The 27,996-nt window shown below is 42.1% G+C and overlaps 3 protein-coding genes across 3 annotated transcripts; 2 read left to right on the forward strand and 1 right to left on the reverse strand.

The window, feature by feature from the left end:
- The first annotated feature begins 4,744 nt into the window (after positions 1 to 4,744).
- On the forward strand, positions 4,745 to 7,674 carry paqr4b (progestin and adipoQ receptor family member IVb). Its single transcript, XM_079492931.1, has 3 exons — positions 4,745 to 5,050; positions 6,187 to 6,405; positions 6,621 to 7,674. The coding sequence occupies exons 1-3, from the start codon at positions 4,885 to 4,887 to the stop codon at positions 7,058 to 7,060; spliced, it is 825 nt and encodes a 274-aa protein (XP_079349057.1). The 5' UTR covers positions 4,745 to 4,884; the 3' UTR covers positions 7,061 to 7,674.
- A 77-nt stretch (positions 7,675 to 7,751) lies between these two features.
- pelo (pelota mRNA surveillance and ribosome rescue factor) lies at positions 7,752 to 14,587 on the reverse strand. The gene is made up of 13 exons (XM_079492928.1): positions 14,366 to 14,587; positions 12,519 to 12,611; positions 12,244 to 12,394; positions 11,943 to 12,033; positions 11,567 to 11,730; positions 10,665 to 10,725; positions 10,370 to 10,531; positions 10,221 to 10,267; positions 10,023 to 10,096; positions 9,569 to 9,640; positions 9,070 to 9,144; positions 8,935 to 8,966; positions 7,752 to 8,303 (listed from the first exon to the last, which is right to left on the reverse strand). The coding sequence occupies exons 1-13, from the start codon at positions 14,404 to 14,406 to the stop codon at positions 8,212 to 8,214; spliced, it is 1,155 nt and encodes a 384-aa protein (XP_079349054.1). The 5' UTR covers positions 14,407 to 14,587; the 3' UTR covers positions 7,752 to 8,211.
- A 1,693-nt stretch (positions 14,588 to 16,280) lies between these two features.
- Positions 16,281 to 27,911, forward strand: LOC306915635 (serine/threonine-protein phosphatase PP1-gamma catalytic subunit B-like). Its single transcript, XM_079493099.1, has 7 exons — positions 16,281 to 16,713; positions 19,315 to 19,446; positions 20,390 to 20,620; positions 22,664 to 22,768; positions 25,514 to 25,737; positions 26,433 to 26,567; positions 26,991 to 27,911. Exons 1-7 carry the CDS (start codon positions 16,659 to 16,661, stop codon positions 27,084 to 27,086), a joined length of 978 nt encoding a protein of 325 aa, XP_079349225.1. The 5' UTR covers positions 16,281 to 16,658; the 3' UTR covers positions 27,087 to 27,911.
- Positions 27,912 to 27,996: the final 85 nt, after the last annotated feature.

Here is a 27,996-nt window from a genome sequence, read left to right on the forward strand (position 1 = left end):
TGAGTGTACTTGTATATCATGGCTGGTGTATGTACTTGTACATGTCATGAAGCCGCCTCATGCTTCAGATGGGCCACATGGCTCGTGAACCATTGGTTCCCATGGCTAATTACTTAAACTTTATGACATAGTAGTAACCGCAACATATGTTAACAGAATATGGCATGTTTGTCCCTAAAGGCAAATAAATACGTCTTTCCATATGGATGCCATATCTGTATCTGGGGGGGGGGGGGGCTCTTTTATGCCTTTATTGATAGGACAATAGAGTAGACTGACAGGAAATGGCGAGAGAGATGGGTGAGTGACACGCAGAAAAGGTCATTGGGATCGGGATTCGAACCCGCGACACGCTGTCAGGCTGGCATTGGAGCCTAGTGTGCCTGGACCACCACGCCGGCGGCCAGGGCCCCTAAACCTATTGTTGTCTATTCTGTGGCCATCTCTCAGCAGCTCATCCCTATAACGCTCCTTATTCCTCTGCGTTTGCTAGATAGATGCTAGTTATGTTAATTATATTAGATGCTAGGTTTGTTGCCTACCTACTGTAGTTACTTTGTCACATTTTGTACCTTGTAGTTGCTCTGTGTAAGAACATCATAGGGACAACATTCCTTGCTGTGTGTTTTGTTTGCATACTACACAGCATAGTGTATCCTGCTGTTCTTTATTTTGGGTAGTCCATGCCTACAGTAAATACTGTACGTAGTGGAATGCTGACATATACTGTATGCTTGCAGTACAGTATGCCATTTTCATTGTTCGTTTTGTTTGTTTCGCCAGGTCTGGGGGGAATGCCATATGAGCCTGAACCTCCCTATTCACCAGAAACCCTTAGCCTTGGCGGAGAGGCCTTGTCTGCAGGGAAATATGGTGCTTATTTTATTTGCTGTCACTGTCATTCTCATATTGTTCATAAAGTTAAATATGGAGATACAAGGCTTCTGCCCGAGAGCAATGATATTTAGGTCCTCATTAAGTCTTCAAACTGGCATCTAGTGCTTATTTCACAGCCTTGTGTTGTTTTTTTCTTCACTTTAGGTAACCCAGGAGCTTATGAGGAAATACCTGCAGGCCAATATGGTAATAAGTCTGTATATCTATAACATCAGTTTATGTCAGCATGTCAGCATCATGTCCTTACTTCACAGTATTGACATGCAGCGTTGCAACATTCTCTAATTCAATGTCACATTTGTTTTGTCTTTTACATTTCCATCTCTTTTCCTCCTCAGAGTTAGCAGGTTTGTCCTATGACCCTCTAACTCTTGAGCCAGAGACAGCTGTAAAATCATACGGTGCGTGTGCCCTGTCAAACATGGAGAGTCCACATAATCAATTAATTTACTGCACAAACCCACACCTGTATTTCCCATTCAAAGTTGTATTTCTTGTCTCTTAGCAGAAGTCCCAAATCCTGCCACTGCAGTGGAAGGCGATAATTATGGTTCGTATCTGCCTGAGCATATTTATCCTGTGTTAAAATAGCATACTTTCAGACATGTTTGTCTTTTTGCTACAGTACATTTGGTTTATGTTGTTTTCCAGATAATGGCGGTTACATAAACGGACACGTGCCTGAAGGTAACAGGAACATTTCATTTTAATTATGTGCATGATATATCATATATCCAGTATAGATACAGTGTATATTGGATCCTGCATTCAGTTCATGTGTTCTGCATCTCTTGCCACCAGTCACACTCACACACACTTTAATCCACTTGTACGTTCCAGAGCCTTACACTGTTAGGTTTACCACAGATTTTAATATTGCACATGGCAATAATGCAAAAGCTTACAATAGCAACTGTCCTCCTCTGTCTCTGTCCTGCCTGCATAATGTCCATATACTTCCCCTATCTTTTCTTTCTTTCCTGTAGTCGTTGCCTTCGCTCCCACGCTCAGCCCGTCTCTGGCCTTCCCTTCCCATGTGCCCGTGGTACCCTCCTTCCCTCCTGATGTGGGCCCTGTAGCAGGTCTAGAGGACTTGCCCGAGGCCGTGGCCACTGCCAGCCTCTCCCTGGAGCATGAACCTGCCGCGCAAACACAAGCCTCGCTTTTGCTGCCCGAGCAGCCCGACAGCTTCCTGCCACAGCAGCCGCAGCACCTGCCAGAACCACAGTACCCGCAGCATCATCCGCAGCAATCACCACGTCAGATACACATTCAGCAGCACCTCAAGCTGCACTTTCACCCGCACAGCAAGTCGTGGAGAGGTCAAGGTCAAGGTCAAGGTAAACGTTATTGTCCACAAGGGAAATTTGTCTTGGGCTTTCACCCCAGCTACAGCCACACATAAAACATCAATGACAAACAAAGACACAACATTACACAATTGCACACATGATGTGGATAATCTAGCCTCACACCGTTACTGCTGTTTCAGAGCCTCGTTCAACATAACGAAAAAGGTAAAGGCGTAGATCTGAGGCAAAGACAAATCAGATTAGGAGGGTAGTTCTAGAGGCGGGAACGGGGACACACAAAGTAAAGTATCGGTATGCTGACAATACAGCAATAACGTTTATAAATTGTATGCATGCATAACGTTGAAGCTTAATTCAGTGTGCGGACAGGTTTTTCTGTTTGGATTAGGAGTTTTGTCCTGCACCTGTACCCGATTTTGGGATGCATGTACAGTACACCAATATACAATATATTTTACATTAAGTTGATTTAGTTTGGGCTGGAATGGATCGACTAATAATAAAAACTGTATTTACCACCACATCTTCTCGCAAATTATAATAATTAGTTTGGCAATGTTATAAGAAGAGTCTTCACAAAGAGACCAGTGACCATAGAAGTGGGTTTGTTAAGAATGTAATTAAAGATAATATGATACAAATTCAGACTGAACCTATTTAAACACCTGCTAGCTTCAACCTTATTGCTAGCTATTTAGGTTTACTATGCTGACAAGTAATTACATACCACTGTAAGCGAGGTGATTTTTTGTTTGTTTGACACCTAAGTCAAACATTGTGCACTAAATTGTTCATATTTGTTGGAACTGGATGTGAGCTTGCTTCATGTGTAGCTTAATCAATGCAAGTAACACAGGACTGTTTCCATTATAGAATAGGCCTACATTTTTTTTATCTTGAATGCTGATCAAAGAGTGTGGTGAACTGGTTTGATACATTTTATTTATTGCAGGAGGAAAGGACAGCAAATATGATTTGAGTGGCTTCCTTGGAAACCAAGGTTACCAAGGTAAGAACAGGCTGGTTCACAAATTATATTCATCATTTTCATTGTGGTATAACAGATATATTCAACCGTCTTTCTCAACCTGAATATATTATCTTTTTTCATATAGGATGATTCTGTTGACGATGGCCAGTGAGCGGATTCATCTTAAACTAGATTTTTTTTCTCACTTTTCTGTTGTATATTATTATTTTTGATTGATTTCTAATTTTGTATTTTTTAATTCTCCTGTAATTGTTGTATTTCTGACAGTCTTTTCTTCGGTCTGTCAATGAGGGCCTCTTCAAGGACCCAAACATTTCCTACAGCTGTTTTTGTTAACGTGTGTGTGTGTGTGTGTGTGTGTGTGTGTGTGTGTGTGTGTGTGTGTGTGTGTGTGTGTGTGTGTGTGTGTGTGTGTGTGTGTGTGTGTGTGTGTGTGTGTGTGTGTGTGCGTGTGTGTGTGTCAGTGTATAATTGTTTTTGCATCAGATTTTGTATTATTAATGTAGCTTGTAGATTGGCTTAATTCGCAGTTACACATAAAACAAAGTTAAACAGGTACATATAGGTAGAAAATTTACCCCCCACCAGCCCTCTGTTTGTTTTACCTCTTTCTCCTGTACTTACATGGTCACAGTTCATGGAAAGGACTGTTTTAGAGATTGTCGTCTGAAAAGGGAAAAGTTCAAATGCAGTTAAAAGGATTTAAGGACATGAGATGAAAGTCTTAGACAGAAACGTTGTGATTCCCATTAAAGCCTTTTAACTGCATTTGAAGAGTTTTTTTCCTTTTTCAGTGCGTCGGGCCCTCGATTGGCATTCTCATACCGCATCCGTCGCCTTTAGGTGTGCAAGAGACTTGCTTTTTAGAGATTGTCGTCTGCAAATCTACAATGCGTTGATTGAATCAGTCAGTTTGCCTCATATTGTCCAGTCAACATGGTTTTGTAATCTCAAATTCAGTCTAATTTATTTTGCATGGGAAATACTGTTTTTTTTTTACTACCTGTGGCAAGTGCCTGTCAATTTTTAGACAGTTTTTGAATTAATAAAACCATATGGGGAATCTTACCACTGTCAAATGTTTTTTGTTTTGTCTTTTTTTTCTCTTTAATATGCCATGCCGACATGATAATGGGTATGCATGGTAATAAATATTTATAATGAAAACCAGAAATGTGACCAGACTTTTTGGTGCTTCACTATTCATCTCTTCACCATTCACCTGATGTGCTGTATTTCTGTAAACTAATTTAGGTAATACGATTATGCTGACTGCACCACAGATATAGTAATGCTTGAGCAACATACATGTCAAGCATAACCAGAATAACTAGAATAACCACATAAGGGAAATACTGTAGGAATGTGTACAGTGTAACTTAGTGGCCAGGACAGTGAAGTTGCGGCAGCACTGCACATTGCTTTCTTGTGAGGATTACCCCAGCTTTATCCCTAGGAATAACAGGCTGTCTGCTTATTGGCTCAAGAGGAAGCATGCCACTCAGGCCAGCTCAACAGGTCGCCAGCTTGGATCGGCACCTGTCCCAGTGATGGTTTTCACAAGCCGGGAGTGTGTTGCTATTCTTCATGACATTCCTGAGTGGGGCCACTAATTATGATGCAAACAGAAGTGTCAACTGATGAACTGTAGTCTTCAGAATACATTGGGCTGGAGAAGTTGCCATGGGTGCTTTTAAAGGACCACGGCTGCTAGATTTGGAAAAGACACCTTCACACCTCCAGTTCAACAGATATGTTCTAACGGGTTATCGGCCGATCTCCAATGCCGACCAGTGCCTCAAAAGCCTCTTCTATATGCACAATGAGCTGGGGAACATTTACACACATGGTAAGTGCATCAGTTTACTTTTTTGCATTTCCTGTACTTCAACTGCTATCGTTTGCCTTGGGAGTCAATTCTCACTACAACTTTTTGAGGTAATTTCACATGCATACTTCAAATATTAAATGTGTGCACTGTGCATTCCAATAAACTCTTTTAAAGTAGGCTACATGTCACAAAACCGAAGGATTATGGCCAAGACATGCTGCAAGTGCAATGGACAGTTAAAATGAAAAATCTCGAATAATACCAAATTTCAAAAATGATCTAGTATCACACTTAAACGGTAAAGTGGAGTTGCATGCAAAACAGGTGACATGATGCCCTACTCTCACTTGATAGTTTACAAGCATAAGGCTGCGTAAAGAGACTAAGGATGTGGAGGATTAACTGTAATCTGCCACGGGAATCCCTGTCCTGGAAATATCCCACTGTTAACTGGATCTTAAAGGGATGTGCAGGTGACTGGCACGTTTCAAGAGTAAGAGTAAATTGCTGATCCATCTTTTTCAGCAACCAACAGCTGTGAGAGACGAGGCACGTGACATTGAACAGAAGAGCAGTAGGCCTAGAAATGTGAGCTGAATTGGAAAGGATGTGTTATGAAGTATTTTCCAGTCGCTTCTAATTGAACCAAGACTGCCAAAGTTGGTGATTTTGGAACATTAATTGTACATGAGCTGCTATGTGTACACCCTTGAACTTGAAAAGGCATTCTCTGTCCTCTCTATCCTATAAGTCTATTAAGACTGACAATCTTACTGGGGAAGAACTGGAGATTAATTACTAATTAGAGAGTTGCTCAGTTGGTTCCAGTACAACCACATTAGGCCCAAATTAGGCCTTCAGGATGTGATAAAAATGTCTTGCACAAATAAATGCTGTTAGTATTAGGTAATTAATCAGGTCAATTTCTGCATCATTTCAGAATAAGCTGATTCTGGATCAATGTTTTCTTAAGGACTTTAACCACATGATTCCTAGCGCCCCTATTCTGGGCATAATAGGCAAACATTCCATGGGGGAAAGACGCATCACATACTAGTGAACTTGTCGATCAGCTACTTGACATACAACAGAGTATATAGGTTTAAGGTGGTAATACTGTTCCAATTTAAAGTCTCTTCTTTCGTCCTTTCCAGGAATTCCATTCTTCCTTTTCCTGGTGCTGCTGCCTTTCAGCATCCCCTGGTCAGATGTGGAGAGCTACTGGATCTGTGTGGTACACTACCTGGCCTGCCTTGCCCCCACTGTGGGTTCAGTCCTCTACCATATCTTCATGAACCACGAGGGCGGAGAACATGTCTACGACAACCTGCTCTCTCTGGATATGTTTGGGGTTTGCCTGGTCAACACCCTTGGTAGGTGCACCAACCGTGATGGAGCCTCAAAATGCCCATGTAATTTGTACTGCCTCAGATCCATTTATGCGCTGGAGCTATAGCTACATCATCCTTCCATGCAGTCAATTCGAGGGTCAGCCATCTGTTAGTGCTCCATCAATCAATATTCTGACATAGTTGCAGTATCCCCGGCCACACGATGTGTGTGACCTCATCTTCTCTTCTGTCCCCAGGCGCACTTCCCATCATCTACATCACCCTTCTCTGCTACCCAGGGGTGCAGCAGGCGGCCTTGATTGCCTACATCCTGGTGTCCGCCTATGGCATCTACTGTGCCACCACGGCCCACACCAACATCCTGCGTCTGCAAGCCTTTCTCTGGCAGGCCTTGTTCCGCTTCAGCCTCTTCATGTTTCGCGTGTACGGCAGCGGGGTGGGCAGCCCAAACTCTTTGCGGCTCTTCCTCATCATGGACTCTCTGGCTGTGGTCGGGGGTCTGGTGAACATCATCCAGATACCCGAACGCTTCAGCCCGGGCAAATTTGACAACTGGGGCAACAGCCACCAGATAATGCACGTGATGGTCACCTGCTCCATCATCTACCTGCACTGGGGCACCCTGGAGGATTTAGCCTGGATTAAAACCTACCAGTGTCCAGTTGATAGCTCATAGGCGCAAGCACAGACTTGACACACTTTCAAGGCTATGAGTAATGTCACCAAGAATGTAGCATTTGTTTAGCCATTCAGAGGTTTTACTGTAGCCTACATCTCCCAAAATGCCTTGCAAGAGTAGTCTCTGTAGTTGAATCCGTTTTAGCGTTACATTATGAATACAGGTGTGTTTATCGATAAATAACGTGACACAAACTGAAAGGTATGCAAGGTGGTTTCGTAAAGAAATTTGGGCACTGCCACCTTTTTCGAGAAAGGGGTTCATGCTAAAACTCGGATTCATCTACATACAGTATTTTCAGCATGCAGGCTGTGATTTTACTGTATATGCACTTTAGTCCTAGCTGCTGACAGAGATTGTATTAATATGCATTATGGTCTCCCTTCTTGGGGAAATGAATCAAAACTTGGCGTTCTTTTCCCAGGGAAGGATAAAGTGGTGTTACAGTGTTTAAACTGTGTAACTCATCACTATGCTATATGAACCTAAACATCCTGAGCACACTTGATTCTTAGTTTGTTAAAACGCAGTCGCTTGTAATGCCTGTAACCAAAATAGCGGTTTTTAATATACAAATATTTATTTATTTAATAAATTATATATTTTCTATATTTTGCCTCAGTTATTTTATGTGTGTGGAAGGAGTGTTTGCTCAGGTAACAGAGTGATATAACACTACATAAGTGTGTATGCTTCAACTGTTTAATTGCAAGAAAAGATATTGTATGTACATTTGAAAACTGCACCACAGAAATTAAACCCATGTGTTTTCCATACTGCTCTATTATAGTATATATTGTAATTTCAAAGTTTCCAAATCATTAATTGCCAACAAAAACGTCCTTACTTTCCTTGGCATTCACATGAACTGCTCATCTTTTAGGCTTTAGCATTTCAAACACCTTTAAGATACTGCGACTTTCAAACTGCAACACCCTAAAGCACCAATGCATCAAAAGTAATTAAGGACTGTTGTGTGCAATTAGTTCGCTTCGAAAGAGGTTAGCAAAGTAACATGTTGTAAAACTGGAACACAGTCCCATGGTGTTCTGAACATGTTCAGTCCTCCTCTAGTGGTAACATTTCACTGCTTTCCACTCTTTTCTGCCAAATAAGAGCTTCCCTGGTCTCTGGTTCATTTCAGTGTATTAGTCGTCGTCTGAGCTGTCATCCTCATCTTCTGATAGGTCAGGAATGGGGAACCGCAAGAGGGCTGCCACACCACTCAGCTGAGTCAGCTCTGAGGAAATTGACATGGATACATCAATACTTGGTTGTACAGCGTCACTCCATCAGTTTTGAATGCCATCAATGCATTGAAAGGGACAAAATCATGTTTAATCAGAGCATTCAATGCTCCTACTGACCTACTAGATCTCAGTAGGCTGCATTCTGTGCGGTTGATCACGGCTACCAGCGACAATGCGCGTCGTCAACTGACTACGTGGCCGGTTAAAACGTATGAGGTTAGGGGACTTATGTGGCCGGTGAAGACTGAGGTTAGGGTTAGATTTAGTGTTAGGGTTTGTAATGCCCTTCTGCTGTCAAAACTGTAGCCGTAATCAACGCAGAATGCAGCCTACTGAATTTCTCCAAAACGTCTACTGGAGCATTGAATCCTACAAAATCCTACATAGAGCGTATATCTAGAATGTTATCAGTGACCGAAACGTTGCCTCTCCATTAATAAATGTGCTCCCGTTTGGCAGTGTGCGGGCGTATTATTTTATTATTGATGTGCACTTGTTTGCCTCGCACCTGGTCTTAAGCTTTGCGAAGGTTTTTCTCAACAAACTATATAAAATCTAAAAGCCCAAACTATTACTATAATATAACATTCAATGAAATATTCTGCCGTGTAGATTACTTACGTTCGCCAGACACATGAAGGCTTGAAAACATTCTGTTTAAAAAGAAAATAAAGAAACAAAAAACATTGAATTATTGCCTGAGGGTAAGTGGAGTCTGACATTAGACAGTGTTTGGTTTTTAGCGGTCACTGGTACCTGACATTGCCAGCATTGTCTTTCACGCTGTCCACTAGCCGTACATACCGACTCCTAGTAGCGATATCTTGATGCCTAGATGTGTGCACACAGGACAGGAAATTAACTCATTGGAAACCCCTCAAAGACCCACTTAGTCTACTCAACCCAGAAGAGCATCACCTTTTCAACAATGTCATCTCTCTATGCCACCGTTATGCAACATCAATAACTATTTTTTTCTGTAACACTGCTTGTGTTACAGCAATACATTTACTGTAGTAATGCTAGTGAGCTGTTGGCTACGCATGGGTAGGGTATTGCTGCGTCAACATTCAGTTGCCACCAACTTCTGTGCCATAACAAACAACAGTGCAGTGAGGCAACCATGTTCAAAGTCAACATCTGCTATAGAAAATGAATAGACTTTGGTTTCTCAAGTTGATTGCAATCTGAATGCAGATTAATCTGTCTAACTAAAAAGCAGCTGTCTCACAGGATCACAACTCTTAGCACATACCTGAAAAGCTTATCGCTTATCAGCAGGGTGTCGATAGCCAGTGCCTCAGCAGCTTTTTCCACATGAGCCACCCTATCACGGCACACAACAACAACGTTTTCAGATTAGACCGTTTCTGCATGAGGAAACTGTAGGTAACGGCTTCTTTAAAGGTCCACTTCATCCCTTTTGCAACCAGATCTTATTTTAATGATGTTTCTTCCCCGGGGTTCTTATGTGGGTAATTTGTGTTTTTAGATATTTCAGTATTTCGAAGTGTCCATGGACTCCATGATGTCATGGACACTGGGCTCACTCCCTTCCTACAACATGTAGTCCAGGAAGGAAGTGAGCCCAGTGTCTTACCCACATAAAACCCCCAGAAAAGTGTTTCTTGTCTCCCAAACATCATTAAAATAAGATCTGGTTGCAAAAGGGGTGAAGTGGCCCTTTAATGTTAGGGCCCTTCCCTCACCCATAGAAAGCTCTGTCAGGCTCATGTTGGAGCATCTTGTAGAACTCCTCCAGGGCTTTCACCTCTCCTGCTGCCTAAAAGTTACACAGACACAGGAGCATTTAGCATCCAATCTAACTTGTAAATATAACATTGTTGTAGTGTCTTCAGACTGTGTACTATATAGATATACAGAAAAATAAGTAGCATAATACAGACCTTGGTGTCAGAAAGCCTACTGGTGACAGTGGGATCGGAGAGGATTTCTGCAAAACAGAGGTTCATATTCTTATTAATTATTATTATTAAGTGTTTGAGCCATTGATGGGGGTTTGTAGTTTTTGTTCTCAGTATCCGACACCTCCTACCTTTGAGGGAGTACTTGTGACCTGATGAGGAGTGGACCAGTATGAATTTGGGCCGGTGCTCGAGCAGGAGCTTGTTGTCCTGCCTGACCGCCTCCCTGAAGAGGTAGGCTATGAACTGGTCCTTGACAAATCCCGGGCTGGCCACCAGGATGCACTTGACCACTGGAGGAAAGGCAATGAACAGACTAAGGTCTTTGTTGTGCATTGAATCTCTCACCAAAAATAGCCTTTCAACAAGCTCACAAGTATGTGTGTGTACTGTGTGTGTGTCTATACGTCTGCACAATAACCTCACCATCAAAATTGATGTGACGGAGAATTGCCTGCATCACTGCCTCATAGAACCTCTCCAAAGCCTAACACAGAAACACAGAGGACATTTTCACATCAACTCGTCCATACACAAATAATCCAACCTGTCATTCCTAAAGAGTGCACTTGTGTCTAATGTTTTCGAATAATGGCATTGGCAATCCAATATGTAATAAATTACATTTGTCTACATTGGTCTCGCAACATCAGACAGACTCGCCCAGGCGAACCAGCTGAGGTTGATCACGCTCCGGCTTGTATCTATGTAGCTTGTGAGGTCCATGGATCTCCCTGCTTGATCCACAGCCATCATGACGCCTTTTCTGACACATCAGTGATTTAAATGTGTTAACTATTAGGAGGAGCGGGGAACTGCTTTTAATACAGTGCCCGCCAAGCAGTTGGGGGTTACATTTATTGCTCAAGGACACTTTGCCATATAGACTGGGTGGAACGAAGGTCACACTGGCAGCCTTCTGATTACCTGCCTCTCTAGTCTCTACCCACTCAGCTACGGTTGCTTAACTACAATATTTCACATTGACGTTTCAATCACTGGTTCTCAACAACAGGGTAGAAAAATGGTAAATGGTGCATTTATATAGCACCTTTATCCAAGGCGCTTTACATAGATTGTGCATTACTTCACCCATTCACACACACATTCATACACTGATGGCGGAAGAAACCATGCAAGGCACCAACCAGCACATCAGGAGCAATTTGGGGTTCAGTGTCTTGCTCAAGGACACTTAGACACTAACTCTAGGGGAGCCCGGGTTCGAACTGGCAACCTTGCACAAGGCTTGCAGTTACTATCCAGCCACTCTACCACTGAGCCACCGCCACCCCAACAAAACTCAGCAGCCAGCTGAGCTGACCCACCTTCTCATGCTGAGTGCAGCTGCCCCTCCTCTTGCGAGGAATAGTCAATTCCACCTTCGCACGGAGCAGGGTCATGGCAGGAGTCACCAGCACCAGGTTAGCAAGACCCTCTTGCATCACCACCGCTGCCACATCTGCCTTCTGGCTGGCATCACATGCCTGCTCTGGATGCAAGATACACGGTCAAATACAGCTAATTGAAAGTGTGGGGTGTAAACGCTACAAATTGATGAGTTTACATTTTGATGTGTGTGTATGAGGATACACATAGCCTTTGAGTTGCTGTACTCTACATGAAGCCAGGTTTCATGTTTTTCAGGTCACACAGATCTAACATTTTAAGAAGTAGGAAAAAGGAACACATGCTATTGCTTACCAATCCTATCAAGCACAACGCTGTCCCAGACCTTTTTGGCAAGAGTGAACTTCCTGTTGAGCTCAAGCTCAATGGTGTGGTAGGCTCCCATCTAAAGCACAGTAGAACAGTCACTCACAGGTCAAATGGCAGATGCCATGGCCACAATAATTAAATAACTATAAGAAACCATGGCATTGAACAAAGCTTCAAAGTAAATGGGTCAGATGGGAGCCCTACTTACTGTAAGTTTCTTGAACATTTTTGACAATTTCTGGCTATAATGACAATTATGACATGCCCTAAGTTGTTAATTCCAAACCTTGACATATTGGTTCTCTTCTAGGTTTGTGCCCTTCACCCTCAGTTGGCAGGCCTGGGAGTCAAAGTCGATAGTCTCCACACACACAGTCAGGGTAGTCCTCACCCTGGAGCTGCCCGTACTACCGGTAGATGACTCTGTCGTTACTTTCCTGAAGGGATAAGGGACAGAATGGGATAAGGGACAGAATGGGATAAGGGACGGAAGGCGTGTATTGGGCTCAAATGTCCAGGACTGGGGAATTTGGTGATGATGATGATGGCTGAAGTAGTTACCTGATAGTGGAGGCCCTCAGACTGTCACCAACTTGGAGAAGGTTGTAGGTATGCCACATGTCCTCCGCCTCGTCCGGTATCAAAGTCACCTGACTGGAGATGATGTTAGGTACATGTCAGCGTGACAAATAGTCAGTTATAATAATAACAACCAATTTGTGATAATTGTATCATGAGACTTTCAATGGGTGTGTATATGGACACCTTTTGGACAGTAACAATGATGTGTGTGTGGATTGTGGTGCACTGCCTAAAATGACCCATACATGTCCCTTTGGTTCGATTCTTTGGAGTTGCATTTATTTTATTTAACACTGCAGTACTCTGAGTCTGAACGTGTTGTAGAGTTGTAGACTCACATACTGTGATGAGCTTATGTTCTACATGGCTGAATGCCCTTTCATTATTACGGGAGTGTAGGCCCATGTGTTGGAGTTTGGAAGCGCTTGTCGAAGTCACTGAAATGGCCCTGTGTACCACCTGTTTCGAATTTGCACATAATGAATTGCATTTTTATAGCACTTTCCAAGTGCTCAAAGCGCTTTACAATGCTCTTTAAAATGGTTCATTCATTCATACATAATGCAGGAGGCAGCAGCACGACCCGTTAATAAAAACGTGTGCTTCCAAACTCCAACACTTAGAAAAAGAATCACCTGCACAGAATTTCTTGACAGAAAGTAGCTCACATGTCTACGTAGCCGCAATTTGCAACTCTAGATTTTTTTATAATGGCATGAATCTAGAGTTGCAATACCCTCCATTGACTCCCCACTCATCATTTTGCGTTTGCGATCTGCTTGTCTTAAACGACGTTAAACTCACCAACATTGCAGCTGTAGTCCAAGCTTGAATTATTCTCTTTCAATCTGCAAAGCTTGTTTTTCATAAAAATCCCCCGTAGACATGTTATGAGCTACTCTCTGTCAAGAAATTCTGTGCAAGTGATTCTTTTTCTAAGTGCTGGAGTTTGGAAGCGCTCGTCGTAAGTCACTGAACGTCCCTGCATGCATCTGTTTCGCATTTGCACATAATGCAGGAGGCAGCAGCGCGACCCCTTAATAAAAACGAGCGCTTCCAAACTCCAACATTTCTTCTTCTTGACAGAAAGTAGCTCATAACATGTCTACGGGGGATTTTTATGAAAAACAAGCTTTGCAGATTGAAAGAGAATAATTCAAGCTTGGACTACAGCTGCAATGTTGGTGAGTTTAACGTCGTTTAAGACAAGCAGATCGCAAACGCAAAATGATGAGTGGGGAGTCAATGGAGGGTATTGCAACTCTAGATTCATCCCATTATAAAAAAATCTAGAGTTGCAAATTGCGGCTAATGTCTACGGTGTTTTTAAAAAACAAAAGCTCGGCAGATTGAAAGAGGATCATTCAAGCTTTGCCTAGAGCTGCAATGTTGGTGAGTTTAACGTTGTTTCATACAAGCAGATCGCAAACGCAAATTGGATGAATGGGGAGTCAATGGAGGGTATTGCAACTCTATATTCATCCCATTATAAAACAAATCTAGAGTTGCAAATTGCGGCTAGCCCGAACCATAACCTCAACCCTGAGGGAACCAACATACCGATACGGCTGAGGAACCATCACCATTTTACAGAGCTAGCCTCTACTGTATTTATAAACCTAGTTAAGACTGCACGATGATCCCAATTCATAGGATATCGAACACTTCAGTCTATATTTATGTAGATTTGGACGTCTTCCTATTTCTAAGTTACCATATGGAAATCCATCACTGCTGGAGCGACACACATGTGCATCTGGTAGAGAAAAACAACGTGCAAGTCACAACAACATAGATTAGCTAGCTGGCTAACGTTAGCAACTCACCCGGCATTGTCTTTCTCGATGTCTTTATGAACCAACTTCATGGTTGTATTGTTGCGGTATTTGGACTATGGTGTTATTTGTGTATATTCGATGATTTGTGTGAATTCCATGTTTACTACTGTTCTTAAACTTATTAAGAATGAATCACTCGGCTCCGGTTCGCTTGTTCCCTTGAACCGTGCGTCATTGCGTCTTGATGATGACAGCAGCGTCAGTGCGTCATTACATTGCGCCATACCAAAACACTAGTGGCCGTCGGTTCCATAGATATATATAAACACTAGATAGCTCACCCGCGCTGTTGGCCAATGGAGAGCGACGTCGTTACGTGGCGGCCATCTTACCTCGGGACACATAACATTGTGTCTATGGGGCATGTACTCTTAAATGACCATAACTTGCTCAATTTTCAACCGATTTTCAAACGGTTTGGTTTGTTATAAACGTCAGAGACGTCCGCATACTTATATGCTTTTATACGACGTTCATATAAAAAACATAAATTAAGCAGATACGCGTCCTGAATCATAGCCACGTTGACAACGTTTGTAATAAACCAACCCGTTTGTAAATCCGTCAAGATTTGAGTGAGTTATGACTGTTTCTGTTTGAGCTGCCATTGAACATACTGTACTGTAGCCCCGAAGTAAGATGGCTGCCGGGTGAACGACGTCAGAAACTCCGCCTTGAGCCATCTAGTGTTTATATATATCTATGGTCGGTTCATGTTGCGCTCACACGGGCAGACGCAACGACGCAGTCTACCATTCATTGTCAACAGAAGCCAGCGACATGTCGATGCAAAGACGCAATGATGCATGAAGCTGCTCCAAATGATACTCCCATTCGTTTTTGCGACTACCTATGTGAATGTGAACGCACCATAACGCAGCAGAAATTGTCTAGGCCCTAGGCGAAATTAATTTAATCCCTTGTTTGAGCCAAATCTGGGTTGCACGTGGTTTGATGAACTCCCTCTGGTGTTGTGAGTGTGGATTTGACATTGAGCCTTGTGGCCCAAGGTGCTGCCCCTGCTGTGAAGTGTGAAGCCAGTGAAGGGCCCTGGACACTGGCTCTGTTGGCTTGGATAATCCGTCACTGACTTTCTTGAATTATTCAAAGGATTCAAACAGGTTTATTGCAAGTAGGCTACAAGTTGCAATCTTTGATATCATATAATATAACCTACTGTGGCAACAATATAATCAAGATACCACAAAGTAAGTAAATGTAATTTAAATGTACATAACATGGATGGAGTAGGCTATAATTTTAGAAAGCAATATGCTTTGCCACTTTTTATGGTTGCACTGACAGGACCACATTGGAAATAAGTATTGCCTTTACTTGTGTTATCCTGGATACAAGTTTGAATTTGTAGAATAAAATCAATCAATCAATCAAATTTCTTAATTGATTTGAACCTCTGTTTCTACTTTACAACATATCCATTCGGATAGATTCGGATGTCTATGTCGATCCACGTCCATGTCCAAAGGTTGGGACCACCTGGAACCCTTACAAAATTATGTTCATAATGACTGATAGATAGTTAACCAAATGTCACTTAAATGTTTGTAGGCCTATAACTGACAGTGAGTGTATAAATGGAGCAAAAGGACCCTTAACAGCTCCATTTGGTTCCATACACTGTCAAAGTTATGGGAGTCCTCACACCACTCACTGCACTGCAGTGCTAGCCTATTTAGGCTTATAATATTTGTATTGTACTAGATAAAATCAATTAATATATTGACATGAGCACGCATATTTCGTTTCAGTGGCCGTCCAAAACGGACCAATGACATTGAGGGCAGAGTAATCTAGTAATCTTACTAGATTACTCTGATTGAGGGTACAATGTGCACCACTTCCGCTCCGCCCCAATGTGCACCGCTTCCGGCAGAAAGCTACTTGTGCAGGGAGGAGGAGGGTTCAGTTTAAGGGTTGGGCCAGCAGGCAAGAGCAGGCAGCCGACAGACGGAACCGCGTTATAGGTCCAACAACCACACTGAAACAGAACAGAAACTCAACAACACATTTACATTGTCCAATTCATCGTTGAAATGAAAATATTTGGCTAACACGGCTTGCTGAAATATTACCCCACCGCGGCTTAACATTTACAACCTCAACATTTCGAGGTTGCGTGCTGCAGTTCTACTGTCCCAAGGTTAGCTTTAGCTGGCTGGCTAACGATAGCCGATTAAAAAAAAACTAGTTGAGCTAACTCGGTAGCTAGTTTAGCTATCCGTTCACATTGATTTAATACGACCACAAATACGGGAATAGTATGGCCGAAGCCGATAAACTGAACATCGATTCCATCATAACGCGTCTCCTGGAAGGTAAGGCTCACTTATTTTGCTTCCTATTTTCCTGGCAAGGATAACGTGAGCTATTCGAGCTAAATTGGCTAAAGCTAGCTAGTTAGCTGCTTAGCTAGTTAGCCGACACTTCACTAGTGTCGTCGCGCCTAGTTGAGTGAATACAGTGTTAACAGTTATTGGTGCCATAATATGTCCATGACATGTGCTCTGTTATCTGTTCTGCACCACCCATCTTAAATAACACCACCGTGTACTGCCATGTTATTATGGTACACTATGTGCTTGTGCTATTATCCATTGCAATTATGCAGATGCTTGTATGTCAGATTTGATTGTGGGGCATGGTTCAAATTGACATCTAGGATTCTAGGTTCAGAGCCCTTCTTAATTTATTTGGAAGTTCAGCATGCGGGAGCAATGTTCATAATGCCAACAAGGGACTGTCAATGCCCCTTGTTGGCATTAGGAACCTTGCCCCCGCAGTATGCTTGCTTGATTGAAATTTGTATTCAGTTTGTACTAATGGGTACAGTTCAAGGAAAGTACAGATAACTACAGTAGTACAAAAACTACTATGAGGATAAAACCAGAAAAAGCACTAAGACTTGTTTACATCAGGGTCCTCCATTTTCAATTCATCATGCTTTTTTTGGGCTAAGAACGAAGTGGTTTAGATTTACCTGTGCATACAGCACAGCATCTTTTACATATGGCCAGGGGTGATGATTGTTGCAGGTGGAAAGAGACCTGCGTCTGCTGTTGCCATCTCCCCTGGTAGCACTAGCAATAACATACTGGGCTTACTGGCCATGCTGACAGCATTAATAACTTGCACAATCTTTTCTTTTCCAAGAGATGTTTTCATGGGCTTAGAATGCCAATGTACAAGCACTTTGAGGGGCATGGGGAAATGTTTAAGAGTTTAAAAAAATTAAATGTCTTTAAAATTGTAGTGCAGTGAAAAGTATTTATATATATATATATATATATATATATATATATATATATATATACACACACACACACACACAGTCAGATCCTCCATTAAGTGAAGCAGATTTTCTTTAGTACTTCGCAAATAAAAAATATAAATTTTAAATGTACACTTACATTGTCAATTCTGCTATAATACATCTCTAATCTTTAAACTTAATTACAAAATTAAATAATTAGGTTGGTTAGTGTTTTTTTGTGCACTCCAGTGCTATGATTTAATAGACCAGCGTTTCGGCAAAAGCCTTCATCAGGGTGTCCCCAGTTTAATTTTGAGTACGTGTCATGGTTATATCTTGAAAGCTGATTTTTGGACATCATTTTGTAACTTATTTATTCATTTACCAGTATTAGAATCTTACCGTTATCAAACCCATTGTTTATTTCCTGGTCTCCTTTTCCCCATTAATATGCATTCCCTATTATGTGCATGTGACCACATGTCATCAACAAATTGGTTTTATAGGTGCAACCTGTTCAGGATCTGTCTGATCATTTCCTTCACTATTTTAACCTTTTAAGTCTATTTCATACTTGTGTCACATGTAGGAATGTCAAAATGGACTATTTTGCAGCACAGTTCATTGAAATCTAACAGTCACACACAGTCATGATGGCCCATATAATTATAATAATTGCGTTGTGTAAGTTTTGCACAAAGTGCTAATTCTTATATTTCTGCAATTCAGATTGTTCAGCATTTCAAAGCACTGAATGCAGCATAAATGATAATCTGTTTTCACGTCTGGATACTCAAATATTGCATGCAAATACATATCTGTCCTCTACTTCAGGGGTGGGCAACTTTGACGATGGAGAGTGCCACTATATTTCCACACTCACTCCAGAGGGCCACACTGGCATTCCATAATACTGTCGTAGCAAAATAGCCAACCGTACATGGTCAAAATGCGTTTTGAGGTTCTAGATTAGCTATATTTGAATTGAAATCCTGAATAAATTTTTGCTATTTTTTTAATTGGAATTGAATTATAGTTATGCTAACTTTATGAACTAAATACAAATACATTGGACATAAAAAAGACAATACAATTGTAATAGTAGTCATTAAGCTACTACTTTATAGACTAAAGTAATTACAGCAAGTCATGTTTGCATGTTTTGGAATAACAACTGAAATCAATAATACGGTATATCAGTATTTATTCCGATATTAACCCGAGGGCCACATTAAGTGAAGGTGGAGGCCGCATATTGCCCCCGGGCCGCCAGTTGCCCATGTGTGCTCTACTTCATCTCCCTCTTTGTCCCTGGTATACTGTTTATGTCCTATTTATATGGCCTACTTGCAACTACAAAAGGTTAATAGGTAGCTCAGTGGTTTGCATTGTTGTCTTCAAAGTTTCACTGTTCAAACCCGACAAGGACCTTTCTAATCTATTTGGAGATTATTTTCTCCCTCTTCTCCTCTTCGTCTTCCTTTTCTCCTCTTCCCCTTGTCTGGCCCCATCTCATTGCTGCCTGCTGCTCTACTTTTATCTTGTTTCCTATGGCTAAATCAATGTCAAATGTCAATATTGTTGATCAACCAATAATGCCATTTGCCAATGTGTTGGTGATGTTTTTTTCCCCAACCTTGATTTTCTTTCTATTTCTTCTTTTCAGTAAAAGGCTCCAGACCTGGTAAAAATGTTCAGCTGACAGAGAATGAAATCCGTGGCCTCTGCCTCAAGTCCCGCGAGATCTTCCTCAGCCAGCCAATCCTGCTTGAGCTTGAGGCGCCGCTCAAGATTTGTGGTAAGGCTTAGTTGTGGTGTTTTGGGTCGAGGGAATTGAATTCCTCCAAGTGCGGTCAGCGTTTGCATTCAGAAACATTCCAAGATCTCTGATGCTGCTCAGGAGTTCTGGCTTATTATAAGGAATCCTCAATGTATATGTATGCATGTTTATTTAAAGGACCGACATCCCTGCATGTCGTTTTTTATCTACAACATATCACGCTAACTTTACATAATTTCAAATTTCGTGTACGTTTGCCTCTTCTAATTAAAACGTTAACTTACACTTACCTGAGTATGTTGGCTTAGTCTCACTGTGCCGTTAACACCCCTCAAGATACCAAATCCCTCTCAATTTTGGCAGTAATAGTTAAATTGCTGAAAATAAACAGCTGTTTTTCACAAAGCTCTGAATTACTTATGCCAAGAAACTTTTAAGTCTGTTTTTTCCACATCTTTTCAAATGTCAAGTTTGAACGATCGTGCGTAAGGATAAATATGAAGATAAACTTTGAAAAAATACCTTACAGAAAAATACTACACATTTTATGTACGATATGTGTATGAGAATGTTCCTTTAACATCACAATAGCACAATGGCCGACTGAAAATGGCGATGCCACTTTAATACTCAAGTGTAATGCATGGTAATGAATGAACGTTCCCAGTTGCAGACTAATTAAAGAATTGGTGTGTAATGCCTTGTGTAATGTGTTTAACACTGATACTCCGGGGAGTTGATCTCCCTCTCATACTGCTGATTCCACTTATTGGGAATTGCTGATTTAAAAGAATGCGTGTTGTTGTTTTACATGGTGTCACTGCCAACCACTATCGAGCCCTTGCCCTTTGTTTTGAACATAAACACCGCAGAACAGTCACACATACAACAAATCTTGGAAAATTGGCAGCCATTTACATTCCACTCTGGCCAACACCACTCCTTTTATGTTCCTCATCAGGTGACGTCCATGGTCAGTACTACGACCTGCTGAGGCTGTTCGAGTATGGGGGTTTCCCTCCAGAGAGCAACTACCTTTTCCTGGGAGACTACGTGGACAGAGGGAAGCAGTCCCTGGAGACCATCTGCCTGCTGCTGGCCTACAAGGTCAAATACCCAGAGAACTTCTTCCTGTTGAGGGGAAACCATGAATGTGCCTCCATCAACAGAATATATGGCTTCTACGATGAGTGTGAGTCACGTGACATACATATAAATGCACATGAGCACACATTTATTTTTTCAAAGTAATTTTTTTCAGGTTTCTCTTGCCTTTTATTGATACTAATGAGTTGTCACAGTGTAGAGAGACGGGAAACAAGGAGAGACTGACATGCAACAGGGATCTGCTTGGTTCAGGATTCGAACCGGGGCATCGCTGTCAGGCATGAGAACCTATATGGTACAATACATGCCTTAGCAACTGTTATCGACAACTCCAAAGTATACATTCCTAATGCCAATAGGAGCACCTTTACTGAAATTAGAGGTTTATTTTATTTGACACGGACTTAACAATATTAGAACTGCTTCAACAAATGATTAATAACAAGCAGTAGCTTCATTGTATTCAGTGTTCAGCAAAAATGATAAACACTACACATGAGCTAATTGTTAGGGTTTTGTTACCTGTACAACATATTCTGATGGTCTTATTCTGGAAAATATGCTTTGAATATTTTACTAAAATGTAATCAGGTTTTGACTGCCAGAAAAATAAGCATTTTGTTGGCTTGCATCCTAATGGTGTGAAAATCTTATGTACTAGAAAACGGACTTAAGAAATGCCACGCTGTCGTCGTCTTCTTTCGTGTATCATCCTCAAATGTCCAAGTTGTCCAACTCAGTATTGTGTAGCCACACCCTTGTCTCTGGTCCCACTTGGAAGAGGCCGTCCTCCGAAGGTGGTCTGTACAGGGGGCAGTTGTTAATTATGTGTTCGGCAGACTGCTCAGGCTCGCCACACTCTCATACTGCACTGTTCGTCAATCCCACTTCTTCATAGATATTTTTAAGCAGGGCCAACGTGGTAGGTCCTCTCCTTCAACGCCGTCACCCGGTTCACAGATGTAGCGCTGCATACGGGAGGGCCCAGCATGCACTTGTGGACAAGTCCTCTGGGATGGAGCATAGCATCTCTTGTGCCGCCTTGTTGTATGGGTGGCAGGACTTGAGTCTGTTTGTAGGCTCTATTTCCACTGTAGTGTTGTGCAGGATATGCCAGTCATGTATCTGGGCTTTGCTTTGCCATGCTGTGATTTATGAGGTTGAGGAGGAAACGTGTAACAAGTTAGAACAGTGTTGTACCTGAGTATATACTATATATTTTTTTATTTAGATCCCCCAGGGGGGGGGGGGGGGTCACCTGGTAGAGGACATACCATGAAGGCTCAGGCTCAGTCCTTGTGCAGCCAGCCCATGTTCGAATCTGATCAGAGGACTTGCCGCATGTACTTTTCTCTCCACTGTAACTGTCAATAAAGCTTAGAAAATGCCCCAAATATGAAGAAAAGAAAACCTCACCAGCATTGTGGAACAACATTGTGTGAAAGTTGGTACATTTTTGTACATTGATGTTTTTGTAGTCCTTTGTTTACTGGATTATTTTTCATTCGTTCTTTTTTTTACATCCACAGTGCCTGGCATATCTTGTCAGGTTTTCGTGAGCATTCTTATATTAGAACATCGATATTGGAGCGTAACCAGAATTTAAAGTTGCTCCAAGAAGCTGTCAAATCAACCAGCCACAACATTGTAAACGGTTATTTTCATAGTCCTGTTCTGATCAGCTATAATATAACCAGGTCTTTGTAACATTTGATTTAGTGACATCAAATTCTGTTTTGCAAACTTATATGAAAGAATGTATTGGACACATTGAAGCAGATATTTACAGAGGATATATACACATAAAACACATAAAATTCCCATTCTTTAAATTGTCATCTGCTATTTGTCACCAATGCATACAATTGCCATCAATAACAAATACAACAGTACAGCAAAGCAACAGACACTATCATCAGAAATAAGTGCTTGGGGTAAAAGAGTGACTGAGCTGCCTGCCTCGACAGTGATTAATCACATGCTTTTTCACAGCTATTTCCAGAGCCAGGATTATGTAAAATACAAAGTGTACCTGATGTTTTGCAAGAGTGGCAGTTGTTGGGACAAGCTTTTATGGGCCCCAAGATAGGGTTGTAACCAAACAACCAACGCTTTCCGCCTCCTGCAGGTAAGAGGCGGTACAACATCAAGCTATGGAAGACCTTCACAGACTGCTTCAACTGTCTGCCTGTGGCTGCCATCGTGGATGAGAAGATTTTCTGTTGCCATGGAGGTATGCCCATTTTGATAACTACACAGACAAAAGACGAAACCCAAAATGTGAACACCAACTGCTCCAAATTGGGACAGTTACAAAGACACAGTATATAAGTAAAGCTCAAAGACTGGTTGTTTCTGTATAGCATATTTGACATAACGTTGACTAGATTCACTACATGTGATACATTAACGTTATCCGCTCTGAAGTGAGCGCTGGTGCGGGGTTTAAAATAAGTCTGTTCATAAGATCTGTGTGGGTGTCGGGGTGTGTGCGCGCCACTCTGTAAACTGTTTCAGTGTAAGTATACTCTGCTTTCCCTCATCTAGGCTTCTCGGTAGAAGAGGGGTAGGCAACTAAGTTTGTCCTCGGACCAATATCTCTCCAGCACTTTATATGCGGGGCCGGACTGTGTCGCCGCTCGAAAAGGGGGGAGTGCAGTTTTGGCCAGCGGGACTCCTGTTGCCTACCCCTAGCCTCGCATAGCCGGCCTTCATCAGCCTTTGCAATGCATATTGCCCCAGGCAGATTTAGGCCTAGGCTACACGTATATGGATCTTTTGCTAAACGTATATTTTCGTCCTCCGTTTTAGACAAAATCCCTGCCCATACGACATATCTATGTCCACACACAAACGCAGAAACGCATTGAACACTAAATAAAATCACTGCAGTAGCAGGTTTCAATTGTATAGGCTATATTATATTTGATTTTATATTTACACATTTTTTTTAATGAAGGAATAAGTAGGCCCCTACCGCATTTTAAAAGCCACCTAAATTGTGAGTGGAAGTGGAACATGTTTCTTTCATTGTTTGTCAGCATGTCCCACTATGCGTAAATCTCCAAATCCCGACTTTTCGCCATAATTTAAAAATGATAGACACTTTACCATTGCTCTGGCGACTTGGCAAGTCCTGCACAGAAAATAATAGCAGAGTCAGACCTATAGAAGTGCACAACCAGTTGTGAGCTTGTAGAGTGGCTATATTTTCCAGGTGTATAATAAATGTCACGTTATAATGTAGGCTAATAAAAGTTCACACGCACACATTGTCGGCATGCAGGCAAGGGTGCGCCCTTTATACCTATAAACAGGAGAGAGATGTGCCATACATGCGCACGGCGACCCACTGTATAGGCTACTTTCTTCTCACCAACCACGCTATTTGCGATTGCATTCACACCTCTCTCTCTCTGCACCCTCTCTCTCTCCCTCCATGACCATGGAGAGCAAATCCACTGATCCGGATATTTTCGCAAATCAGTTTCCAAAAAGCTCCGTTTGATTGGCCGAAAACGCCGTTTGCGTGTGGCTGAAAGGCCCAAACGTACACACAAATGTGAGTTTTGCAAAAGATCCATATACGTGTAGCCTAGGCCTTAGTCTGGACCCTCTCAATTAGAGGTTTTCACGGCCGAAGTGGTGACGAGCCAACCAGATTCGTCTGGAACCAGGCTATAACCAACTAGGGCACAGTATGCAAATAATAATATTTACATTTCAGAAAAAAATCGAATACTGAGAGGGACGAAACTAATATCTACACAGTGATATTAGTATCACGAAGCGAGGCTAGCCTACCCCTGCAATAGAGGCTATGCATCATCGTACCCCAAGTTGTGATTATTATGTGGAAATGATCGTTTTCAATATCGCAACGTCCTTCTGCCTCCTGCATTATATGCAACTAGACCTGTACGTGCCTGTCGGCCACCGGCCTACTTGAGAACGATGCAACTTGGGAACCTAATAATACCCGTTGTCAACTTGTCATAGCACCTGTTTTAACTATCTGTCTGTGTCCCTTTTGTGCCCAATATGTATAATATATGGAGATCTCTGTATCTGGTTAAGTAATCAAATGGCAGGTGTGGGGTTGCCATGTCAATCAATTGGCTGAGGTAGAGGCTGGAAATTGCACAGGTGAGGGGATTTAGGCAGATTAGGCCCACTGGCAGAGCCTGACCAGAGCCTTTTGTGGTGGTTCTGGAGAACCGTGGGTCCAATCTTCTCGATACCGGGCACTGCACTCCCTGCGGGGGTGTGGAACACGTGTCGATTTTGAAGTCGGTGGGGCAAACGGTTCTCGAGTTATGTGCATTACAACCGTACAGACAGACAGACAGACAGACAGACAGACACACACAGAGATGTGACGTGGCGCATTTATAGTAGGATTTAGAAACGGGTGGAACAACGCAGGACCATTAAGTGATTTTCGCCACTCAGTCTAGATGAGTGGAGGCGTGTCCTGGTGTAAAAGTAATGCTGTGCAATTGTGCATACTCTTATTGTGAAATGAATTTGTTATTTTGTTTTATGACAAAGATATTTATATCTTTCAGTTAATAATACCACATTATGTCTCCTTGGTTTGCAATGATGTGAGGACATCAGAACAATGGGATTTAGTTTGAAAATAGGCAAGGTTTCCCATTAAAGGACCACTTCACCACTTTTCAACCTATCTTCATATAATAGGACCTCACAGAGTCACTAATCATGATAAAATGGCAAAAGAAATCCTACTGTCTCACAGGAGGGCTGTGGGCAGTTCCGAAACCTGTCCACCAGTGACATCATCGATGGGCTTCTGTAAAACTTCAGCGGTCAAAATATTACATATATATTTGCTGATTGCTGCTCTTGTAACCCCCTTAAAACATGCTTACCGACTCTCCACTGTGTAGCGATTTTGACGATGAAGCTCTATGTGGTGTTAATGATTTGCCTGCTGTCATTCCTCTCTCCCCAGGTCTGTCTCCAGACCTACAGTCTATGGAACAGGTGCGAAGGGTCATGCGCCCCACTGACGTGCCCGACCAGGGCTTGCTGTGTGACCTGCTGTGGGCCGACCCAGACAAAGACGTGCTGGGCTGGGGTGAAAACGACCGTGGCGTCTCTTTCACGTTCGGCGCCGATGTCGTCACCAAGTTCCTCCACAAACATGACATGGACCTTATCTGCCGGGCCCACCAGGTCAGTTGCAGTGGGAGAGCCTAATGGTGGGTGGGTGTAGGGGCTCACAGTAAGGACTCAAGGTGCTTCTTCGGGTTAATAAATAGTTGTGCTCTTTGAAATAAATTGATATGCATGCATATAGCCGTGGAACAGGCAGGGTCCTAAAGAAAGACCTCTCTAACTTGATCAACACTGATTGGTTTGAAGAACACAAGAAGGATGTTTTCAAGAGGGTGGATGCCATGGTACTACCCAGTTGGCTTGTTGCTGTTTACACCTCTGATTTCATTCCTGCACTGTTCTATGTCATGCATATCTTTTCCTCCTATTCAACGAAGGGCACATCCACGATTTTGTGAAGTGCAGGGAAGGTTAAAATTTTTGCCAAGCGAGCCATGTTCAGCTGATATGGAATAATTGAAGACAGGTCAGGCAGCACCTCTGAAGTATTGAAACGGTGCCAGGACCATCTGTGTCTACTATCAGTGCAGTTCTGGATTTTAGCCCAGTCTTGATGATAACCAGGTAGGCTGGTACATGGATAGATGTCTTAATGATGACACTGCTTTGCTAAATCTAGTTCTCTCTTCTGTTACATAAAACAGGAATTGCTAGCTTCTGTTATCGTGCCTGATTGTATTGTGTCCAAACACAAAATGAAGGAAGTCGCCCTGTTTCCTTTTGCACAAATGGATAACATGTGTTTGTTTCAGGTGGTGGAGGACGGCTATGAGTTCTTTGCAAAAAGACAGCTGGTGACACTGTTCTCAGCTCCAAACTACTGCGGTGAGTTCGACAACGCTGGAGCCATGATGAGCGTGGATGAGACACTTATGTGCTCTTTCCAGGTACGAAACAGACTTTTATTTTGTCGTGATATAAATATAATTTTAATATAATTCATAGCAGTGGTTCCCAAACATTTTAGCATGTGACCAAACTAGTGAAAAGCATATCTATATCGGCTCTTTCCACTACTACTTTAATTTCTGGAATTTCTTTGATTTTTTTTCTTCATGAAATGACTGAAAATAATCATTACATTTGTTTTTAATTCATGAAAAATTAATTATTTTGGGGAATATTTTTGAAAATGTTTTGAAATGATAATTAAAAACAAAATGTAGGAAACAAAAAAAAGGAACCCATTAAATTGTGTCAGACACACACAAATGGTTCCTGACCCAGTGTTTGGGGAAACAGTGATTCATAGCATTCTTTTACTTTATTTATCTTGCTTGTCATTTAGTTAACTTCTTATCATCTTTCAGATCCTCAAGCCGGCAGACAAGAAGTTGTTCTACGGCGGCGGTGGAGGCATGGGCTCCGGCCGTCCAGTCACCCCCCCAAGGAAAGCCAAGAAATGACACGCAACTTTGCCCTCAGTCTCCACCTCCGCCCCCATCCCTCCTGCCCTCTCTACCTCTCTTTTTCCTCTCTTTCACCAAACAGCCAGAAATCAAACCAGTACCCAGGGCTTATTTTTCCTTTTTTTTTATTTTTATCTGTACTTCTTAAAACATTTAATGTTATGAATTGTCTTGAGTGCGTGCGTGCGTGCGTGCGTGCACAGGAGAGAAGAAATACACAGTTGTCTGTCTGCCTGTGAGCGAGCATTAAAACCTGTGTGTGTGTGCGCGTGTACATTATGTGTGAGTATTAGAGATTTGTACTATCCCGCGCTCTCTCTCTCTTACCACTTAGCCCCATTGAAAGGTTGATACCACAGTAGTTGTGACTGAAAAAGCAGGGTTGGCGAGACCGCTGCCCTGACGAATTTAGCAGCAAACTCCTGTGAACAGATGGCATGTGTGTGTTTGTAGGGGAGTGGGGGAGGTGTTTTGTTTTTTCCCCTGTCCTCTACTGTAAAATGTCAAACACAGTTGCGTTTGTTCATGTGTATGTGCACGCTGCCATGCCGATCCTGTTCAGAGTAAGATGTTTCAGTATCCTTGAGCAGGAAGGCAAAAGTGTGTCACCTCGTGTCCCGAGAGCGTTAGCATGCACTTAATCACAAACATAAACGCACACATGACTCTTTTCACAGATTCATACACGAGCCAGAGCTGTAAAAAATAAACCACACAGTTTAGGTTTGTACAGATTTGATTACTTGAAAGAGATTTTTTGTGAATTCGTTTTGTAGTATTTCATCAAGTTGACCAATAAATAAAGCAAGAATCTCAGTTAAATTGTGCCTTTGTGTATATTTTTTATGTTTTTAATATGGTGATATACACCATTACTGTACCCAATGTCATTCTTATTCAAACTAGA

This window comes from Electrona antarctica (assembly GCF_951216825.1).
Source record: "Electrona antarctica genome assembly, chromosome: 22".
In the NCBI taxonomy this organism is placed as follows: domain Eukaryota; kingdom Metazoa; phylum Chordata; class Actinopteri; order Myctophiformes; family Myctophidae; genus Electrona; species Electrona antarctica.